At 36.0% G+C, this 19,543-nt stretch overlaps 2 protein-coding genes and 1 long non-coding RNA gene across 3 annotated transcripts; all 3 read left to right on the top strand.

Annotated features, from left to right (window-relative positions):
• The first annotated feature begins 223 nt into the window (after positions 1-223).
• LOC128218237 (mitochondrial import inner membrane translocase subunit Tim23-like) lies at positions 224-5,009 on the top strand. The gene is made up of 7 exons (XM_052925849.1): positions 224-359; positions 837-892; positions 1,884-1,974; positions 2,300-2,387; positions 2,614-2,672; positions 3,152-3,277; positions 3,997-5,009. The coding sequence occupies exons 1-7, from the start codon at positions 275-277 to the stop codon at positions 4,080-4,082; spliced, it is 591 nt and encodes a 196-aa protein (XP_052781809.1). The 5' UTR covers positions 224-274; the 3' UTR covers positions 4,083-5,009.
• A 7,300-nt stretch (positions 5,010-12,309) lies between these two features.
• Positions 12,310-16,150, top strand: LOC128214046 (serine-rich adhesin for platelets-like). The gene is made up of 2 exons (XM_052920282.1): positions 12,310-15,840; positions 16,070-16,150. The coding sequence occupies exons 1-2, from the start codon at positions 12,565-12,567 to the stop codon at positions 16,148-16,150; spliced, it is 3,357 nt and encodes a 1,118-aa protein (XP_052776242.1). The 5' UTR covers positions 12,310-12,564.
• A 33-nt stretch (positions 16,151-16,183) lies between these two features.
• On the top strand, positions 16,184-17,998 carry LOC128225151 (uncharacterized). The gene is made up of 3 exons (XR_008259615.1): positions 16,184-16,265; positions 17,156-17,240; positions 17,896-17,998. It is a non-coding gene; the product is annotated as an uncharacterized LOC128225151 (long non-coding RNA).
• Positions 17,999-19,543: the final 1,545 nt, after the last annotated feature.

Here is a 19,543-nt window from a genome sequence, read left to right as displayed (position 1 = left end):
TCTACAATCAATCAAATCTGAACTAAATTCAATCGATTACTGTTGTTATTTTCATTATATTTTGGGCTATTTTTCAATAAAAACACAATTTTATCTCAATCAATAAAATATTACATGCCACAGATTATATATTTATCAAACATTTTAGTGCAAACTATAGCTAGACTAAAATTCTATGAAACCGGCAGACCATCTGATTACTCAATCAAGCAAACATACATGCTGCTTCCGGATGAGAAGGTGAAATTGGTGAACTTGCGTAAGAAAATACAAAATGTCAGAAAATAACGAATACAAGGGGTTTAGATCGTTACTGTCTTCCCGATCGAAAGAACCAGAGCTCGACGCTAATGCTCCATGTAAGGGCCATTTTAAGAGATTTTGCTCATCCCTTTTTTTGGTAAAATTTGATAAATAAAATATAATTTGACATTCGTGTCAGTCATGTTAATAAAACAGTAATGTCTTTTTTATGACAATGCTTAAGACGTCCATGGAAACATTACTTATATAAAAATGCAGATCACCAAAACTGTGTGATCTTTGGACTGATTAAAATTTTGTTTTATTTATAATGATTTTATTTTAAACACGCTCTATCTCACATAAATATAGATTTTACTTATTTCTTTTGTGTAATCACACATTAAATTATATTGAATTTTTAATCTTAATACTAATAAATAGATTTCATAATTTCATTATGAAACATTAAAAAATATAAAATGTTAATTTTTTGAACACATGAATTTTATTCCTAATTTGCTTGTTTTCCTACTTCATTAATTTAAGGTATCATATTTTAAATTAAAGGTTGAATTCTTTTTGGCTTTCAGTTGCGGGCGCAGGCATCTTTGGATATGATCCTAGAGTCTTACAGCAAGTCCAAAGGGTATGCTAAGCTAACTGATAAGTTGGGGAGAGAGAGAGATTTGTGTGGTATATTTGTAAAGAATCTGATAGGATGCGTTTGTGGTCATTTATGATTTTTTGTGTTTCATCCAGCTGAAAAAGTGTTGTCAGATTTTGCTTGTAGTCTCATACACATCTACAAAACAAAATTTGATTTTTGTCATCATAATTAGACTTGAATTCCTCGTGTATAGCATAAAACCTTTATAAAAGTATCAGTATTAGAGCTAGTTCTGGCTTCCATAACTTTAATGTTGATATTTATTTTTTTGATGTTTACAACACATTAAAGTTATGGCGTAACCCCCATAGTAAAGTCAACCAGAATCAATTGAGTGTGATGATGCAATGCAATCACATGACCATGATGACGTCGATGGATTCTATTTATAGCATCGGATTCACATTGTTCATTTAGTTGAATCCAATTGCAGTAAGGCTGTAAATACCTTTTGATAAGTAAAAACAATTTATTTATTTCAAATTTGTTATTAGTTATTTATTAATTATTCAAAATAGAAAAAATAACATCAAAATAAACACTAGGTCACATGGATATTTTCTGAAAATCTTGGTGTCACGTGATTAAATTTGAACACAACTATGACCTAGTTAAGGAATGCTTATAATCAAATTTATTAAAATGATAAATTAACTATCTATAAAGCGTTTTTTTGGTTTTGAAAATGTGTTTGTGAACTACATTTTACTTCATTTACCTGAGGATATAGTTATTTTGTCTGTACAATGCATACAAGTGAAATAACAGCGTGACATAAAAATGTCACGAATTCTGGTAGGGTTTTGATACGGCGTTCTCTTCAGCTTACACGTCCAAAAAGGTAATATATAACGTGTTCGCTGAAGTTCTTTAGCTATATTAGAGCAAGCAAGAAAAGTAATTACTAGTGCAGGGGTCAGGGTGTGTGTTAATTTATACCCTGGTTATTTACCTCAGTCTGTCACTTCAGGAGGACCAGTACATTTTACCAGAGGGCCAAGCCCATAAACGAGGAAGGTTTGAGATGGCATTTACACAGATTGGGGGAGGCTGCTTGTCAGGTATACGAAGTACTGTTTAATATCTTATTTTTGTAGAAGACTATATATTCACCGATGGCATCCATGGTACACAATCTGTTTAAAATACAAAACTGTAGGATAATTGATTTATAATAAACAATTTTTTAAATGGATTTAACAAAAGTTTTGGATTTTGATGAGTCTCAAACCTACGTGGGTTGGAAATTTGTTGGTACTCAAACGTTGCATTTTTTAAAAGCTATGTTTCTCAGATTCAGTACCATGTATTATGTACTCATGATACTCTTTAGAACATTATGTAAAGTCCACATTTTGTAAAAAGCTACATGCATTTGTTTTCCAGGTGGAATTTTAGGAGGCACCCTTGGTATGAGGTCCGGTATGCAGTATGTGTCTGGAAAGGAGCTCCCCAAAAGTGTTAGAAATACACAGTAAGTATAGCATGTACTACATGTGTTGTATGCAGTGTTCTTTCCTGACCAAATTGGGGCCGCTACTAGGCCAAATTCTAAATGACAAAACCTTATCTTTTTTATTTTTTATTTTATTTCGTAATGAACTGGCAACGAGTTAGAAAGTCGTGGCCCTGAGATAAGATAAATCAAACATGTCACATTTTTTCCACTGTGTAATAACCTAGTCATGATTCTTTTTCAGAATATTGAATCATGTAACAAAGATGGCTGCCGAAAAGGGTCAAGCATTTGGAATAATTGGTATGTATAACAAGTCAACAGTAATCACTTAAAGCGCTGAATATTCTTACTTCCAGTCATGAAACCAGTGCTGGAAAGTTTTCTCTTACATTCTATGTGTAATATGAGTCTCATAACTGCAACGCACCATATTTATAGTAATATAATTTTATGCAATTTAAATTATGACATTTCTAAAAAGCATAATCAGATGAACAATAATTTAAACAAAAATGTTACTATTTGATCTCTAAATCGATGAGATGTTCTTAGTTGACATTCTATGTCTGAGCTTGCCCCAAGAACTGGATTTTACAAAGCAGGGCTTTTTGAAAGATATAGTGCTAAAACAAGTGTAAGTAGTAGGTTTCTTCATCCACAGACTTCAAATCACTGACTAAGACCACAAGTAAGTGTCATATTGCTAACATTTTTCCAAAGCATCTCTTAATGTGTGGTAGATGTGATGGATTTAAGACCGTAAACTTTGTTTGTTCCAGCTCTTATGTATAGTATATTCGGAGTGGTGGTTGAATGCCGATACAGCCCACTATCACAGTTCGAGAATGATGACCTCAATTCCGTCACTGCTGGAACTCTCACAGGATTACTCTTCAAATGCACAGGTGGGTAGTGCATTTAATTTTATGAAGCTGTGTTGCTTCATCATCTGATATCCACTGTTCTCCATTATTATTTTGCTGTGCCCAATAAAGTATTACACTTAACATAGAGTGATGGTGTTAAAACCTTAATGGCATGTTGATGTGACAGCAATTATGAAATAAGATTTATAGAAACCATCTTATTAACAGGTGTACAACAAAAAAATTTAAGGTTTATAAATTCAAAAAAAATACTATCAATGTTGGAGTTATTAACATGACGTTGGTAGTCATTTAACCAATCAATCGACCATTAAAGAGATTATATTTTGTCAAAAAAAATATTTGACCACCTCCAACAAACAATGTCAGGGAGCTGACCAGGTTGAGCGGGGTTTTTATTCACATCATGGTTTACTTTTAAACTTATATATTACGATTGTGAAACAAGCTATTGCAACTTAAATTAATCTCTCTTGTTGGCACGATGTTGTGTGAGAGTGTGGTCTTGAGTTATGGAGGAAATAGGAGTACCAGGAGTAAAAACCCACTCGTCCGACTTGGTGACCACAAACCAAACTCATATGCGCCCATGCCCGGAATCAAACTCGCTGCGCTAACCGGACAACCGACATCATGTTAATTGTGAAATTCTAAAGATACCCATATGCGATGTTAATTTACCATTTCTGTAATAATATCATGTATCGATATACTATTTTTAACTTTTTGTTGTACAGGAGGATTGCGATCTTCATTAATAGGCGGAGGTGTTGGTCTCGGCATCGCAGGACTAGCAAGACTTGTGTACAGAGAACTGAAATAAGACTACTGAAAGGCGGTGTAAAACTCATGTGATAATGTTAAATAATGTGTGAAGATATTTCGAAACAACACCAGGATGGAGCTAAGACGCATTAACAGGTCACCGCAGGATAGCTTCATACAGCATTCATCAAAATGAGACTTTTGAATGAACAAACTCAAATTATTTACCAAGGGATTGGCATCAAACACACTCAACAAGCTGTGCTATATAAAATCCACAATTTGAGGAATTCCCGCTAAGCATTTTACGAGTGAAGGGCTTGCAGGCTTGTGCTCATTTTGACAACTGGTACAGTGTGAATCAGTGGTGACCGGTTATTTTATGATGAACCAAGTTTACCTTGAAATTGGTTACTTCAAGGCCATTAGTTAGAAATAGCTGTGTTTTTTGTGTTCCTAATTGGTCTGTGTATCGAGAATTCTAGCATCACGATCAATTGTTAATATTTCTTTCACTGTTACATTTGCATTGCTTAAGCTTTATGCAAGAATGTGATTTTAATAACTTTACAGTGCAGATGAAGATATTAAGATTGTTTTTTTGACTTAGGATCTTAAACTTAAATTTTTACACGACACCTACATTATGTTGAAGATTGCTCCATGTTGGAAGCCGCTTGGGCTGGCCACGGCGAAATCAAAGGTCAATAGTTTGATTGTGCATTATAACTATCACTTGTTTGACTTACGTTTTAAGATTACTGGAATAAGATCTACACATTTATGTCAGATGTGGTTTGTACATCATAGCATTACAGGGCTTCCATTAAATGAAGTCATTTATTCCCTAAAAATGTACAAAAACTTTCATAATTTTGGAGAAAATTTTTTAATCATCAGTGTTATTGTCTTTTTTTCATTCTGTAAAGTAACATGTTATGTACGATGTAAATTATGAAACAAATAAAAAGTTAAAACCTTAAAATTGACTTCAAAATTATTCAGATCTGCTCTGGAATCGTTTTACAACAAGCTGACATATGGCAGGCAATAACATTGTACTTTGACATTTGCTGTCATGCATCATACGCGTCCTGATGCTTACTTGTGAACACCAGTAATAACTATGCACAATTCTCGTCCTAAATTCATGGATCCTGTTTGGATTAAAGATAAGTTTTATTTGAAGTCGACAAGGCATAAAACAATTAACGTAAGCCTGCAGAGCTTTTGTATCGGACTAGTCATGTACATAATGTGGAAATATAACAGTAGTATAGTGGCTAGGAAAATAACATGAATAATTAAGATGACATCAATAGTAACATTATGCATCACAAATAAATGCTTATAATGATGATTTAAATTATTATATTCAGACTAAATGAGTTTTGAGTTAACTTAACACATACATGTACATGTATATATAAAAAAACAAGTTCGGGAGTTGTTTTTTAAAGACAACCATTAGGTTAATTCGTACAAGAGTGTGCTGGAGAGTCTGCTGAATATGTTTTTATTGTATTTAAGTCGACTGGCCAAAGGCCAGAAGAGTGTATGCGATGGCGCTGTGTATGTGGTCCATGCCCTTGTAAACAATTGCTTGTGCACTTGAAACAGTTTTCAGTTTTGATCGAATCTTAATCAAACTTATACAGTAGTAAGGTATCCATGAAAGCTCGGTTTCGTTCGAAAATCAGCCAGATCCGCCCATGCATGGATAATGGCCGTTGAAATGATCAAAATTGCTATCTTAGCCAAGTCAAAATTACAGTCTAAGAGAGACAACTTGTTTTTAGAGTATGGCGGTATTTTTTCTCTCCCTTGACACGATGTTGAAGAGGAGTAAATTACAGTTTAAGAGGGTTTGTTGATTTAAGATTTAATCACCAAAGGTGCAGTGTCCGTCGTTCATGTGTCCATCGGTACCAAATTGCTTGTGAACATTTGTTCAAATTATGCCCATGGGGTCAAAATTGGCCAGGCCCCAGGGTTGACATGTTTCTATAGACTTAAGGGAAATCTTTGAAAATATTCTTGTCTGGAACAGATTGGCCCAGCCCCATGACATTTAGTACGTAGCATCATATAGTGGTCCTCTGCCAAGATAGTTCAAATTATGCCGCTTGGGTTTAAAACTAGCCCTGCCACAGTTGACACAAGTTTCCAATAGACTTGCATAGGAGAGAGAGAGAGAGAATTTGATCTGGCTGTATCGTGACAAAGCATTATAGGATTTTCAAAAAAAACTGCCATGAAGGTTCACCTTGATGAGGGGTGTCGCGCACAGGCACTGGTTTGTACGTCAAAGGTCAAGATAAAGATAAGAGGTCAAAGGTTGAAATGATCCTAGTTCGGGCTGTATCTTTATCATTCATAATAGGATTTTCAAAAACTGTTCTTGAAGGGCACTATGAAGTGGCGACGTGTCGCACACAATACCCACGTCTGTACCTCAAAGATTAAGGTCACTTTAGGATTTTCAAAAATCGTACCATTTAGGCTGAGGCGATGTGTCGCAGGTTACACATATGGTTCAACTCCATGTTATTTTGTATGGCAATTGGATTGAAGAGTATTATGTCTGTGTCAGATGTTCTTTCAACGGACTCGACTCGTCGCAATTTGGTATACAATCTATGTAAACTTTAAACATGGATATGAGAGTTCACAAGTAACCTTGCTGGGTCAAATCGTAATGCCTATTTAAATATATAGCACAAGGTGCAGTCACTGTCATTTTGTCAGGGTTTAACAAGATTATGCCTCTACATTTATGAAGTCTTAAGCTCAAAGCTACTCGTAGGTCAAATCAAACAAGATCTAAAAACTAGGTCACTAGATCGAATTCAAATACTGGTTAAAAACTAGATGAATTAAATTCAAGTAACTTAAAGGATTAAATCTAGGTCACCATGTATGATTTAAAATTCTGTCAAATCGTATTACTTCAGGTTCATCTAAACTAGACTAGTAGGTCAAAGTAGAATGGGCGGTTTAACACTAGGTCGAATCAAATAGGTCCGATTTTAAAATAGGACAATGGTTTAAAACCAGGTCAACTCAAATGAGGTTCGGTGTAAAACTATGTCACTTTGCCAAATAATGTTAAGCGAACACATTTGGAAAATAAACACTACTCAATAAAAAATATTGTGGTACTCGGTACGCAATATTCATTCACAATGCTATTTTATACGTAAAATACTTGGTTAAATAGTATAATCAGGAACGTCTCTTCAAACATGTTTTGTAATGCATGATTTAAAACTTATTGATGGACGGATTCTAGTGCACGATAGTACCGGGTATTTTTCTCCCGTTGTTTTATATGATGTCTGAACACTATTTACATCCCCGCTGACATTTCCTCTAAGTCCTTATATGTGCAGAACCTTGCAAAATAACTTTTCGGTAGCTTTTTTTTCTCGACCGGCTTTTGCCGAAACCCGGAAATAATGACGAAACAAGGAAAAGGAAAACCTTCAAACCAGCTTTCAATAAACCATAACTCGGTCTAGAGAATGCATTGTACAGCCTTATCTAAAGTATTAACATCTTCTTTGCCCAATCCTCTTTTTGTGGGTTGGTTTTGTTCTATTTGTTAATTACGCATTCATTCATGCGGTAGTCATTTTCCCGTCGCAACTCTTATCACCATCGTTATTCAACATTTATTTTATTTATTTTACAGCGATTAAGAAACAAATTATCGCAATTATCATTTATCACGCCCGTTGGCACGATGTTCCGCGTGAGTGTGGTCTTGTGTTGTGAAGGAAACCTAAGTATCCGGGAAAACCCACTTGTCCGGCTTGGTGACCACAAACTGAACTCGTATTTCTTTTCGTCGCCCAGCCTAACAATTTCTTGTGACTGTGTTGAGTACGTCATTACTGAAGGAGACTAAAAAAAAACAAAATAAAACGTAAATTTATAGTATGTTTCACGTATTTGTCAGTGTACATGCATACTAGCGTATGGTGTCCGAAGTGAGTGCGCAGCCTTCAATAAGAGTAGGCGCATCCCTAACGAGCCCTTCAATATTCTTTGAAAATTCTTTCTGTGTTATTTTTTGTTCACGGCACGCTTTAGGGTCAAAGACGTCAAAAGGATATTTTACCATGGGGATTGTGGCCACGTAGCTATAAATACAAAATGAAAAAAAGGGATAAAGGCTATTTTTTATCTGTACACATAGCATTGTGTTTTTGTTTGATCATTAAAGTCAAATTAGTTAATCGTGGTTATGAATTTAATTTTTAAAAAATGCCTCAACCTATTTTGTGTTGTCAGTGGGGCGATGCGGATTTACTGTCCACAACATACGTGATGTCCTAGGGAGATTTTTTCCTTTGTAACCGGAACGGTTTCATGTAGGCGGAGCTTAACCATTCAATAAGTATAGTGCTGATAACGATATTCATTTATACCCCAAGATAGTTGTTGAACCTTGTCTTCATAGTATTTACGTCACCCACAAACCTCGAAATTGAAAGTAAAATTCGGAACACCTCGGCCATTTTCCATGGAAAACAACACGGAAGTTGGGAGTAATATTTGTTATTGGTCCCAGATGGAAGGAACTCCAGACAAGTTTGCCGGGACATCAGCAGAAGTAGCTCGTAAACTTTTTAAAAAAATAGTTTTAATTTTTGTAGTGTTTATACGTGTTACTTGTATTACTAAGTTGATTACCAGTGAAGTGTATCATTGCATTAGTTATTAATATTCCCAAGAATGAAGTCCTTAGATAAAAGTGCTAAATTAATATTACTACGCATTCTACTTGCAGCGTAGTTAAATGTAAATAATTTTGACATTGTTAACCGTCCATAGTACGTGCGAGGTTGTTTTCGATGGACAATAGCCGAAGTGTTCCGATTGTAAAAGTATAGGGCCGATTGTTCAGAACTTTGTTAAAGTAACAACGTTGGTAAAGTCATCGTTGTTAACTTTTAAATCGGTACTGCTCTGTTTAATGGATACTCTTCAGATCTGAAGTATTTCTAAAAGGATTTGAGACAACGGTTTCGGCTGTACTTGTTTACATTTTATGTGAGCACATAATCCAATAATTCACGTTTAAAAGGTTAGCATGGATGTCGTTAATCATGTTGTTAACTTAAACAAAGGGCTTAACAATCGGCACACACACTCGCGCTTAAGCTCGTGTATAAATTTAACAACCCAGGTCGTGGGTGTAGTATCTATTACGAATCAGTGTTCCGTCTTGAAGTGGTCATACAATACTTAGAATTCAACTTACATGTTCAGCCAATGAAATACCATACAGGTACTAGGCTATATAATTAAGAACGGAAACTTTCGCGGGTGTTTAAAAGTCCGCCTATTGCCACTCATCCGATACACACTCCCTGCGTCATATTTTACATTGACAATGTGTCAGCCAATGAGGTAGTATTCTTAGACAGTCTGATGACCTGAAGTAAAATTTAATGATTAAGAAAAAGGGCTCGTTCTCTCCGCCCCATCCACCCATTCTTAATCATTAAAATGTTACTTCACGTCATATTACAATTACTGCTCCCACAAACCGAAACACTCCTTACCATGATACAATACCATAATAAGATTAAGGCGGCTTCAATTTCTTTTTTCTTCTTATTTTTTCCTTCAGATAAATACGCGGTCAAGTGATAGTCATCATCCTGTCGCAACATTTTATCACCCACCCATATAATTATATTCGTGATCCACAAACGAAGGAGAAGACCCTTAAATCGTTTAACACAAAGTTTAAACAACCTACGCACCATGCTTGGTAAATACACAGGTTGTTGGGGGATGCAAAAATCTGTCAGGATTGAGTGAGTATCATATACTATAACTAGTTTAAGAACGTAATCATCAAGGCAAACGTCTGCAAATGTGCATATTTGTACGCTGAGGCGTTATGCGTAATGACAAATGTCCGAGTAATTTCCTACCCCTGCCATATTATCATCACTTAGATGTTATACCCGGTGTTTGCGCCTCTTATCAGAAGGTCTTCTATCCTCGTTATCATGTCTCATTTTAATACAAACTTCAAAAAGTTTTAAATAAACAGTTAATACCCTTCGTCGTATTATACCGCTGGATAAAGTGGCTCGACCTTTGGAAGTACAATGGCGTTGTTTAGGACATATTCATGGACTTTGATTTACTTATTGGGTTTGTTTATTTGTTTTAATTTCGCTTGATATAAAAATAATTGTAATGATGATGATGATGATGATGATGATGATGATGATGATGATGATGATGATGATGATAATGATAGTAATAATAATAATAATAATAATAATAATAATAATAATAATAATAATAATAATAATAATAATAATAATAATGATAATAATGACAATAATGATAATAATAATATCAATGATGATGATGATGTTGATGATGATGATAATGATGATGATGACGACGACTTCGACGACGACGCCGACAACGACGGCAACATAGGAGACACTTTTTATTTAAATCACATGTTTAATTTGACTGTCATTGATTGATATTCAAGTATGCTAGCTGTTGTTTAAAAATGTACGTATTTTGGACAGTTTATATTTTCATAATCGATACATGTATGTCAGATTACATGCAAATTTGTAGTACGCCTGTCAAACAATTTGTCAATATTGACAGGTTATTGATATTGCTAATAACTGAAACATCTGACAAATTTATAAATAAGAAATCGAACGTTTTGTAATCGCCAAAGATAATCTGAAACTGAAAGTTAATAAATGACGTTAGTTTTACAAACTCGACATTTTGTTAAGGGGTACCAACTATAAAACAGTTTATTTATATTGTGTAAGGTCATACTTGCAATTTTGCAAGTCTTAACACCTGAATAAATGTGGTTACAAATATGCATATATTTAAAAAAAAAATTAAGTAATAGTGAACCTTGGGGGAGGGGGGACGCATTATGCTGAGAGAATAATTTTAAAGATGCACTCTTACTCCCATATAAGAATTACATCAAATACAATTGTTCTAATTTACCAAAACGGATAAATAAAGGTCGAAGACACTGATTCTTATGAAGGATACCGAGTTTAAATTGAAAGAAAGGTGCAGAAAACGCGGTAGTTCTACTTTATGAGACGACAGATGATCACAGTAAATCTTTTAGCACTCACCAATCATTTAATATTTTTTGCGTATTCAGCTATTAAATACACGGTTTCAATCTTGTTATCAGTAATTAATAATTTCAATAAATGCATTATTTAGTAAGTGATTAATGGTGTATCACTCAACATTTATGTTTGTTTTACATGCGAATGTATTGATTTTGAATAACAGTTCACTTTAAGTTCCTTAAATTTTAGTGGTAATCACTAAACGTCAACTTGCTTATCAAACAAAATTAATATTTTCGAGATTTCGATACTTATTTAAATGTTTTACAATGTACTTGATCTATTTCAGTTTATACATCGATAACACGAACGGCATGTGCACCAACCACAGTCTCCGTCAAATCATCATCGAGCGAAGATAAAAACACATCAATAACCACACCAACTATCTCAACACCCCTTGACTCGACAAGGATTATCAAGGATTACCCCTCTAGTGGACTCCGAGATAGCACTTCAACTGCAGATTACAACACATCGATTGATATACAAAATAGTTTGGATGAAAACAGTACCTTCAATATGAACCATTCATCAATCAACGCTACAGATGAGACTATACAGATATCTGGTTTTACAGAGAATGTTTTTATTAATTATACGACAGTGACGTCTAATTCTATAACCAGTCACTCAGGGAATATGTCGTCGACTCGTAGCCAGTTATCCACTGTTCCAAATAACAGTTCACCTGATGTAACAGCTAGCACGGAAGCTACACTCACAACTAAAGAAACGAAATCAATTTATATGACGACAAACGACACTGGTGAAAGTACTTCTAGGTCGACCTCAGCGATTGTTTCTCCGACAATGACAACGAAAACAATACCATTAACGAAAAGTGAAACTCAGAAAAGGACAACAATGCCTTCGATATCAGAAACAACTACTGTATCGTCACAAAGAACAACAAAAACAGTTACAGCAGCAACCTCAAATAGCACATTGAATGATAGTTCAACTACAATTCAAAACATAAAGACATCAAGTACTACATCACTTTTTACAAAAGCGAAACAGAGAACATCAGCAGCAACGACAACACAAAACCAATCACACAGTAACGACATGGGGATAAGTACTGTAAATAAAGCAGGACTTATAAACATGACAACACCAACAACAAGTGCAACATTGAGTACAAAAAATACTAGCATTCCCGACACTACAACAGAATTGCCGAAAACATCGGTAACAGATCATCGAACGACTTCTGTGACCACCGATGGAAGATATTTTTCAGACTCAACAAGTACTGTCATAACGACAGTACACATAACAAACACAATCAATGCAAACGTAACTCGGGACTCACATGTTGGGCTTTCTACAACCGATGCACTTACATCAACTCGGAGAACTACGCCATCAACGATGCCGATGTCAACGCCGAATGCTAGTAATTCAGTGACAAGCAGCACTCCACTTACAAACGGACTTTCTGGAACATCAACTGTTCTTCATCATTCATTATTATATTCAACAACACACCCGATAATAAATGCCCAAACACGATTTACATTTTCACAGACCTCGGGAGTAGACACACGTACAGGGGATACGACTTCACCAACAACAGACATTCCAACAAAAACACATGGAAATACGTCGCCTGAAATATCTACATTACCTCAAAGCACTATCTCTAGTTCAACAGCATTAACAAATTCGACAGAGGAAACCACAACAATTTTACAAAACACACCTGCAGCATTGACAAGCTCGTCAGTTGAGACCACAACAATTTCACTAAACACACCAGCTTCATTAACAAACTCGGCAGAGATGACCACACCAAATTCACCTTATACACCAACAATACCAAAAAACTCAACACAGGAGATCACAACACTTTCACCAAACACTACAGCAGCATTAACACACTCGACAGAGGAGACCACAACAATTTCACCAAACACACCAGCAACATTAACATACTCGAGAGAAGTGACCACAACAATTTCAACAAACACAACAACAGCATTAACAAACTCGACAGAGAAGACCTCAACAATTTCACCAAACACTAGAGCAGCATTAACAAAGTCAACACAGGAGATCACAACACTTTCACCAAACACTACAGCAGCATTAACAAACTCGACAGAGGAGACCACAACAATTTCACCAAATACACCAGCAGCATTAACACACTCGACAGAGGAGATCACAACAATTTCACCAAACACTACAGCAGCATTAACACACTCGACAGAAGTGATCACAACAATTTCAACAAACACAACAACAGCATTAACAAACTCGACAGATAAGACAACAACAATTTCCCCAAACACATCAACAACAGTAACAAACTCGACAGAGGAGACAACAAGACTTTCATTAAACACACCAGCATCATTAACAGACTCGACGGAGAAGACAACAACAAGTTCACCAAACACACCAGCAACATTAACGAACTCGTCAGAGGAGATCACAACAATTTCTAAAAACACACAAACAATCTTAACTAATGCGTCAGGGAAGACCACAACAATTTCACCAAATACACAAACAATCTTAACGATTTCGTCAGAAGAGACCACAGCAATTCCACCAAACACACTGGTAGCATTAACACACTCGACGGTGGAGAACAGAACAAGTTCACTAATCACACCAGTGGTATTAACACACTCGTCAGTGGAGAACATAACAAGTTCACCAAACACACCAACAGCAGTAACAAACTCGACAGATAAGACAAACGCAATTTCACCAAACACATCAACAACAGTAACAAACTCGACAGAGGAGACAACAACACTTTCACTTAACACACCAGAAGCATTAACAGACTCGACAGAGAAGACAACAACACTTTCACCAAACACACCAGCAGCATTAACAAACTCGACAGGGAAGATCACAACAATTTCAATAAACACACCAGCAACATTAACAAACTCGACAGAGAAGACCACAACAATTTTACCAAACACACCACCACCATTAACAAACTCGACAGATGAGACCACATCAATTTTACCAAACACACCAGCAGCATTAACAAACTCCGCAGAGAAGACCACAACGATTTCACCAAACACACCAGTAACTTTAACAAACTCGACAGAGGAGACCACATCAATGTCACCAAACACACCAACAGCATTAACAAACTCCACAGAGAATACCACAACGATTTCACCAAACACACCAACAACATTATCAAACCCGACAGAGGAAATCACGACGATTACACCAAATTCAACCGCAACATTAAACAACTCGTCAGTGGAGATTACAAAAGTGTCACCAAACACACCAGCAGCATTAACAAACTTGTCAGTGGAGAACACAACAAGTTCACCAAACACACCAGCAGCATTAACGAACTCGTCAGAGAAGACCACAACAAGTTTACCAAACACACCAGCAACATTAACGAACTCGTCAGAAGAGACCACAACAATTTCCCCAAACACACTGGTAGCATTAACACACTCGACAGTGGAGAACACAACAAGCTCACAATACACTCCAGTTGCTACACTGTCTTTTGCAGACACATCAACTCCCATGCCATCAATAACAGCATCAACAATACGTGCAACAAATGTGCATATGACAGTCGATTATATAACAACAACAGTTTCAACACAGGAAACAACCGTTTCAACACCGACACCAGCAGGTTCCACTCAAGGAACAACTGTTTTAACACAGGAACCAGTGGTTTCAACACGAGAAACATATCTCTCAACGAAGGGAACAATTCATTCAACACATAACACAACATTTTCATCACAGGAAACAACCACTTTTATAGAAAATAAATCTACTGTAGCAAGAACTTCCATGTTAGCGTTATCAAAGACAACAGCACCAGAAACAAGAACAACAATGGTGCCTACGACAACAGAAGCCCCAACAACAGTAATGTTAACGCACACATCGGAGACAAATACTACTGTCACAACTCCAATAGCAACATTGCCAATTTCAACATTATCATTGACGTCTTCTGAATATGCAGCTTACTCTACACAGGCGAGGAGCACATCGACACGTGAACCATATTTAACCATGAATAGGACACTAACTTCCACTTCACCGTTAATTACGTCAAGTTCAGTGTCTAATACAGATTATACTACCACGTCAACCGCGACAAAAAACCCTGCTGCAAAAACATCTAGCACACGTACCATCTTAAATGAAACAGCCCCAACAATGAAGCCGACACATGTATCAACTGCAGCAATGACATCTGAGACTGAAATGTCCAGCGTGGTGACACCACACAGTACGATCAGTATTGAAACAACCATAACGGCTGAACCGTTCACAGACTCAAGCACAAGGACGCCAGATGTAGCAAATAGTTCAGGCGGTTCAATGATGACAACAAAAACGTCTGAAGCGCCGTCAAAAACCATTATAACAACGCCAAAAACACTTTCTTCATCACAACATATGACGAGTGACGCAAATAAATCAACTGGCTCGATATCCATGAACCCCACGTCCAGATCATCTCCGAGCCTCGTAACTACTCCACACGTTTTCAGTACTGCATCAGCGGACCCCACAAGTTCTAAAGATAGCACAACGCATCCAGTCACTCTCATGACAACCGAGAACACCGATTTGCAGTCTACGAAAAACCTGGTTGGACAGTCCACGTCTACACCTTCATCTTCTGTAAAAACGACAACTTTTAAGTTTACTTCTTCTCCATCTATAATTAAATCTACCCACGTTTCTTCATCAACACCATATCCAACGACGAAATCAAGTCCGACAATGTTATCGTCTTTTTCGTCGACAATCAAGACCACCGCCACCACCGCCACCACCGCCGCCACCACCACCACATTCAACCATGTGAACATCCATACGCTTCCGCCTGGAGTAGACGTGTCTTCTTTAGGGGTTGGCACAGCGACGACAAAGAAGTTTAATACACCTTCACAGAAGACAAAGGTTACCCCTAAGGCAGGGGAACAGCTAGGCAGCGAATTTACTACCTCTGATCATCTTACAACGGGACAGAAGGCTGCGATAGGCATCTGTATCCCCCTATTTGTTCTACTTGTTCTCGGAGCACTTTTCTGGATTTATAGAAGGTTTGATATTAGATTTTTTTTAATTAAGTAGTTCTATTGGTTTATAAATATTATTTTAGCTCGAATGTCGGGACACTCTCGAGTCCGTTTCCTGCGCAGAAATCAGTAGAGTGTCCTTTTTGAGAATCTGTAAGAAGGACCACCTGTTGGGGATCGAACCCACTGCCACTTTGATGAGAGGCCGACACCTTAACCACTAGACCACTATCATCCACTTTCATAAATCTTTTGACGCTTACAATGAAAATGTCTGATCATTTTGTGACAAGAATGATATATAATACGCATTCCATTTATATCGCTAATAAGATATTATATTTACACCTTTTATTCCTTAAATGAACTGCCTTTCGGCAATTGCGGTTATCACCCGATGAACGCAACATCTTCGGATATGTTCGGATCGCAATTCATCGCATAACAATATACATAAAATGGTAGATGTTATTGTTTGTATCGTGTCAGCAGGTCCCGTTAAGTATAAATCAACATTTTAGAAACTGTTAATTTATCATAGTAAATGTGTTGTTGCCTTCGGACTCCACACACGTTGACCAGCCCAGTTGCGTTCATACCCCGATAATGACATCAATCCCACAATTCATTACTTAAATGTACATGTATATCGTAAACAGATAATTGATAAACATTCAAGTTCTTTAGAATTTATTGAAGGAAACCAAACATTGACTGCAGGTATCCCAAACTGGCATACGTGTTGGTCGGTGGGATCTGAGTAAAGTAACAGAAATAAAAAGAACGTATGCTTTATCGTTGATCTTAAGGCCTAACATGCTATCTTGTATCTTTGTTTATACGACAGTAAACTTTTTGGCCAAATGTTATTTTGTTTAAGTTTTACTGATGAACTGATGTATTTTATGTTGCAGAAAGAGATTCCACGGACGGTGGATTTTAAATAACGATATAACATATAGGACTTACAGCAATGCCAGCTACGTTGGAGAGGATCATGTGGGTATTTTATGTTATGCATGTGTTTAAGTACTAATTATTTTGAAGTATTGTTATTAGCCATGTTCTAAAGTGCCCATGTATTTTGAAATTCCATTGTCTTTTTTATCAAACTTATAATTCCATTTGAAGACATCTATGTAATCTGTGCAAGTCTTTTGGATTAGGTCATTCATAATTAGCATGAACGTGTCTTGAAAAAGAAATCGTTAAACATTTGACGATAAACCGCCTTGGCCAAAATAATTACACATTCAATTTTGGGTATCTGCAGAAAATAGAGCGGGCATATCTCGGCCGCATGCCCACGTAGAACGTTGTATTTTCTGAAAATCGTCAATGTTTTGGTGTGTGTTAGTACATTCGTCTGAATCAATCTTCGAAAAAAAAAATGAACAGTCGTCAAAGTTTTCTTTTCATGTGCAAATAGGAGAAAAAAAAGTGATACTATACGTTCAAAATGCACCATTTCGGACTTGACATTGTTAAAATGTTCTTGTGGGAGTAAAAACATTTAAAACCATTTACATTTCGATTATGCGGGAGGGCGAATGTCAAAAGGTTGTGCTCCTAAGTTAAGACCCCCTTAAGGTCAATTCCTAGATCTGCTCCTGATATGGACTAGCTTTACTTACATATGCTGGTTTCTTTTCAGAACGGAGATATAAGTAACAACTACAGATGACACCAACAAGGACAGACTTCTAGTATATATTAAATTACCAGGCCCCAGAAGCACACAAATACTGAAAAGAAAAATAGTCAATTCTTAACTCATTTTACCAAATAACAGCGAAGCAGAATTCATACCAAATGTATGTATTACTATTTTGAACATGCATTCTCTCATTGAATATGTTCATAATGTTCATAAAAAAGTTCGTTGTTTTTTTAAAAAAAAATCGTTCTAAAGGAAGAAATGTAAATTGAGCAATTGCTCAAAAATAATAAACTGTACTCAATTGTTTCACGCATAATTAATGGCATTATTTTTTACAACAATTTCATAATGTATGAGAGAAAATGCATATAAAGAGAGAAAAACATGCAAGATTTTGAAACCTGCCATGCTGATATTAAGTAAAATGAGTTGAGATTCAAGTTGACTCGGAACATACTTAAGTATGTTTCTGATATTGGGGGCAAGATACTTCGGAGAAAGCGCAGCTACCTATATATCCAGGAGCGCTAATACAGTTGGCCATCTAGTAACCGTACATCCACCACTTGTGGGGTCAGACGCTACGCTTACACAGCAGTATACAACAATATACCTGCCCATCGCCGAGTTTTAGTGTTGTCTGTGCTCGTTAGAGGCAGATGCGTGGTGTTCTGCAATCTATTTAACATCGTTTAATGACCGTAACCAATGAGTATATTGTAGTGAATGATGACCGTTTGATTATAATCAGGGAAAGGCATGCCAATACAACGGGGGTCGCCGCTAATCTATGGAGATGTCTCTGTTTATGTGATTTAGAACTTGCCATTAGTTCTTGACCAGGATTTATGCGAGCGTTGCTTTTGAGTGACCTTCGACAACATTGTCTTTGAAATTCTGAAGTGATTAAGTTATGTTTTATATTATGTTAATTAAAACTTTTCGGAATTTATCAAAAGGATTTATGCGAAGCGTTGCTTTTGTGTAACCTTCGACAACAGTGTCAAATAGTTTCTTTGAAATTCTGAAGTGATCAAGTTCTGTTTTATTTTATTTTTAATAAAAACTGTTTGGAATTTATCAGCAAGTAATACGTTTTCTTACCGGTGTTATTTTTGTATATATTTTAACTAACTTTTATGAATTTTGATACTTTTTTGTACTTATCTCAGTTGATTTGTTTATTTCTATCACGACATTTATTTGATTAAAATATGTTTCTAGTCATTTTAAAAATAAAAGTTTATTTTATTTTGCTTTCTCATGTGTTACAAAAGTTCAAAATTTAAAAGTTATGTTTAGATATCCAAAGCACAAACATACTCATTGACTTGAAGTTTAATCATTCATTTGATATTGTTATTTTGACTGACTGGAATAATGAAAGGTTGGTGCAGAAACATACTAAAGTCATTTCCGAATCTCATTTTACACTCATTTATTTCACATGGCAGCATACAATGATTCAAAATAATGTATGTGTTTACTTTACTAAAGTGAATTCTCTCCTAGAATATCTTGAGAAAAAAAGACCACATTCTAAACCAAAACCCATGAATATTATAATAAATCTTCCAGTGTTTCATGATTTTTCGAACAATCGAAATTGTGACCTTTTTTGAACGGATCATTCAACTCGAAC

This window comes from Mya arenaria, chromosome 2 (assembly GCF_026914265.1).
Source record: "Mya arenaria isolate MELC-2E11 chromosome 2, ASM2691426v1".
NCBI lineage: Eukaryota > Metazoa > Mollusca > Bivalvia > Myida > Myidae > Mya > Mya arenaria.
This window is presented reverse-complemented; position numbering and strand designations above follow the sequence as displayed.

Excerpts from the sequence above, each read along its gene's own strand:
- LOC128218237 (XM_052925849.1), top strand. The coding sequence starts at position 275 with ATGTCAGAAAATAACGAATACAAGGGGTTTAGATCGTTACTGTCTTCC. Across the intron at positions 360-836 it reads GCTCGACGCTAATGCTCCAT|TTGCGGGCGCAGGCATCTTT; the intron begins GTAAGGGCCATT and ends TTTGGCTTTCAG. Across the intron at positions 3,278-3,996 it reads ATTACTCTTCAAATGCACAG|GAGGATTGCGATCTTCATTA; the intron begins GTGGGTAGTGCA and ends TTTGTTGTACAG.
- LOC128214046 (XM_052920282.1), top strand. The coding sequence starts at position 12,565 with ATGCCGATGTCAACGCCGAATGCTAGTAATTCAGTGACAAGCAGCACT. Across the intron at positions 15,841-16,069 it reads CGTCTACACCTTCATCTTCT|GGGTTGGCACAGCGACGACA; the intron begins GTAAAAACGACA and ends TGTCTTCTTTAG.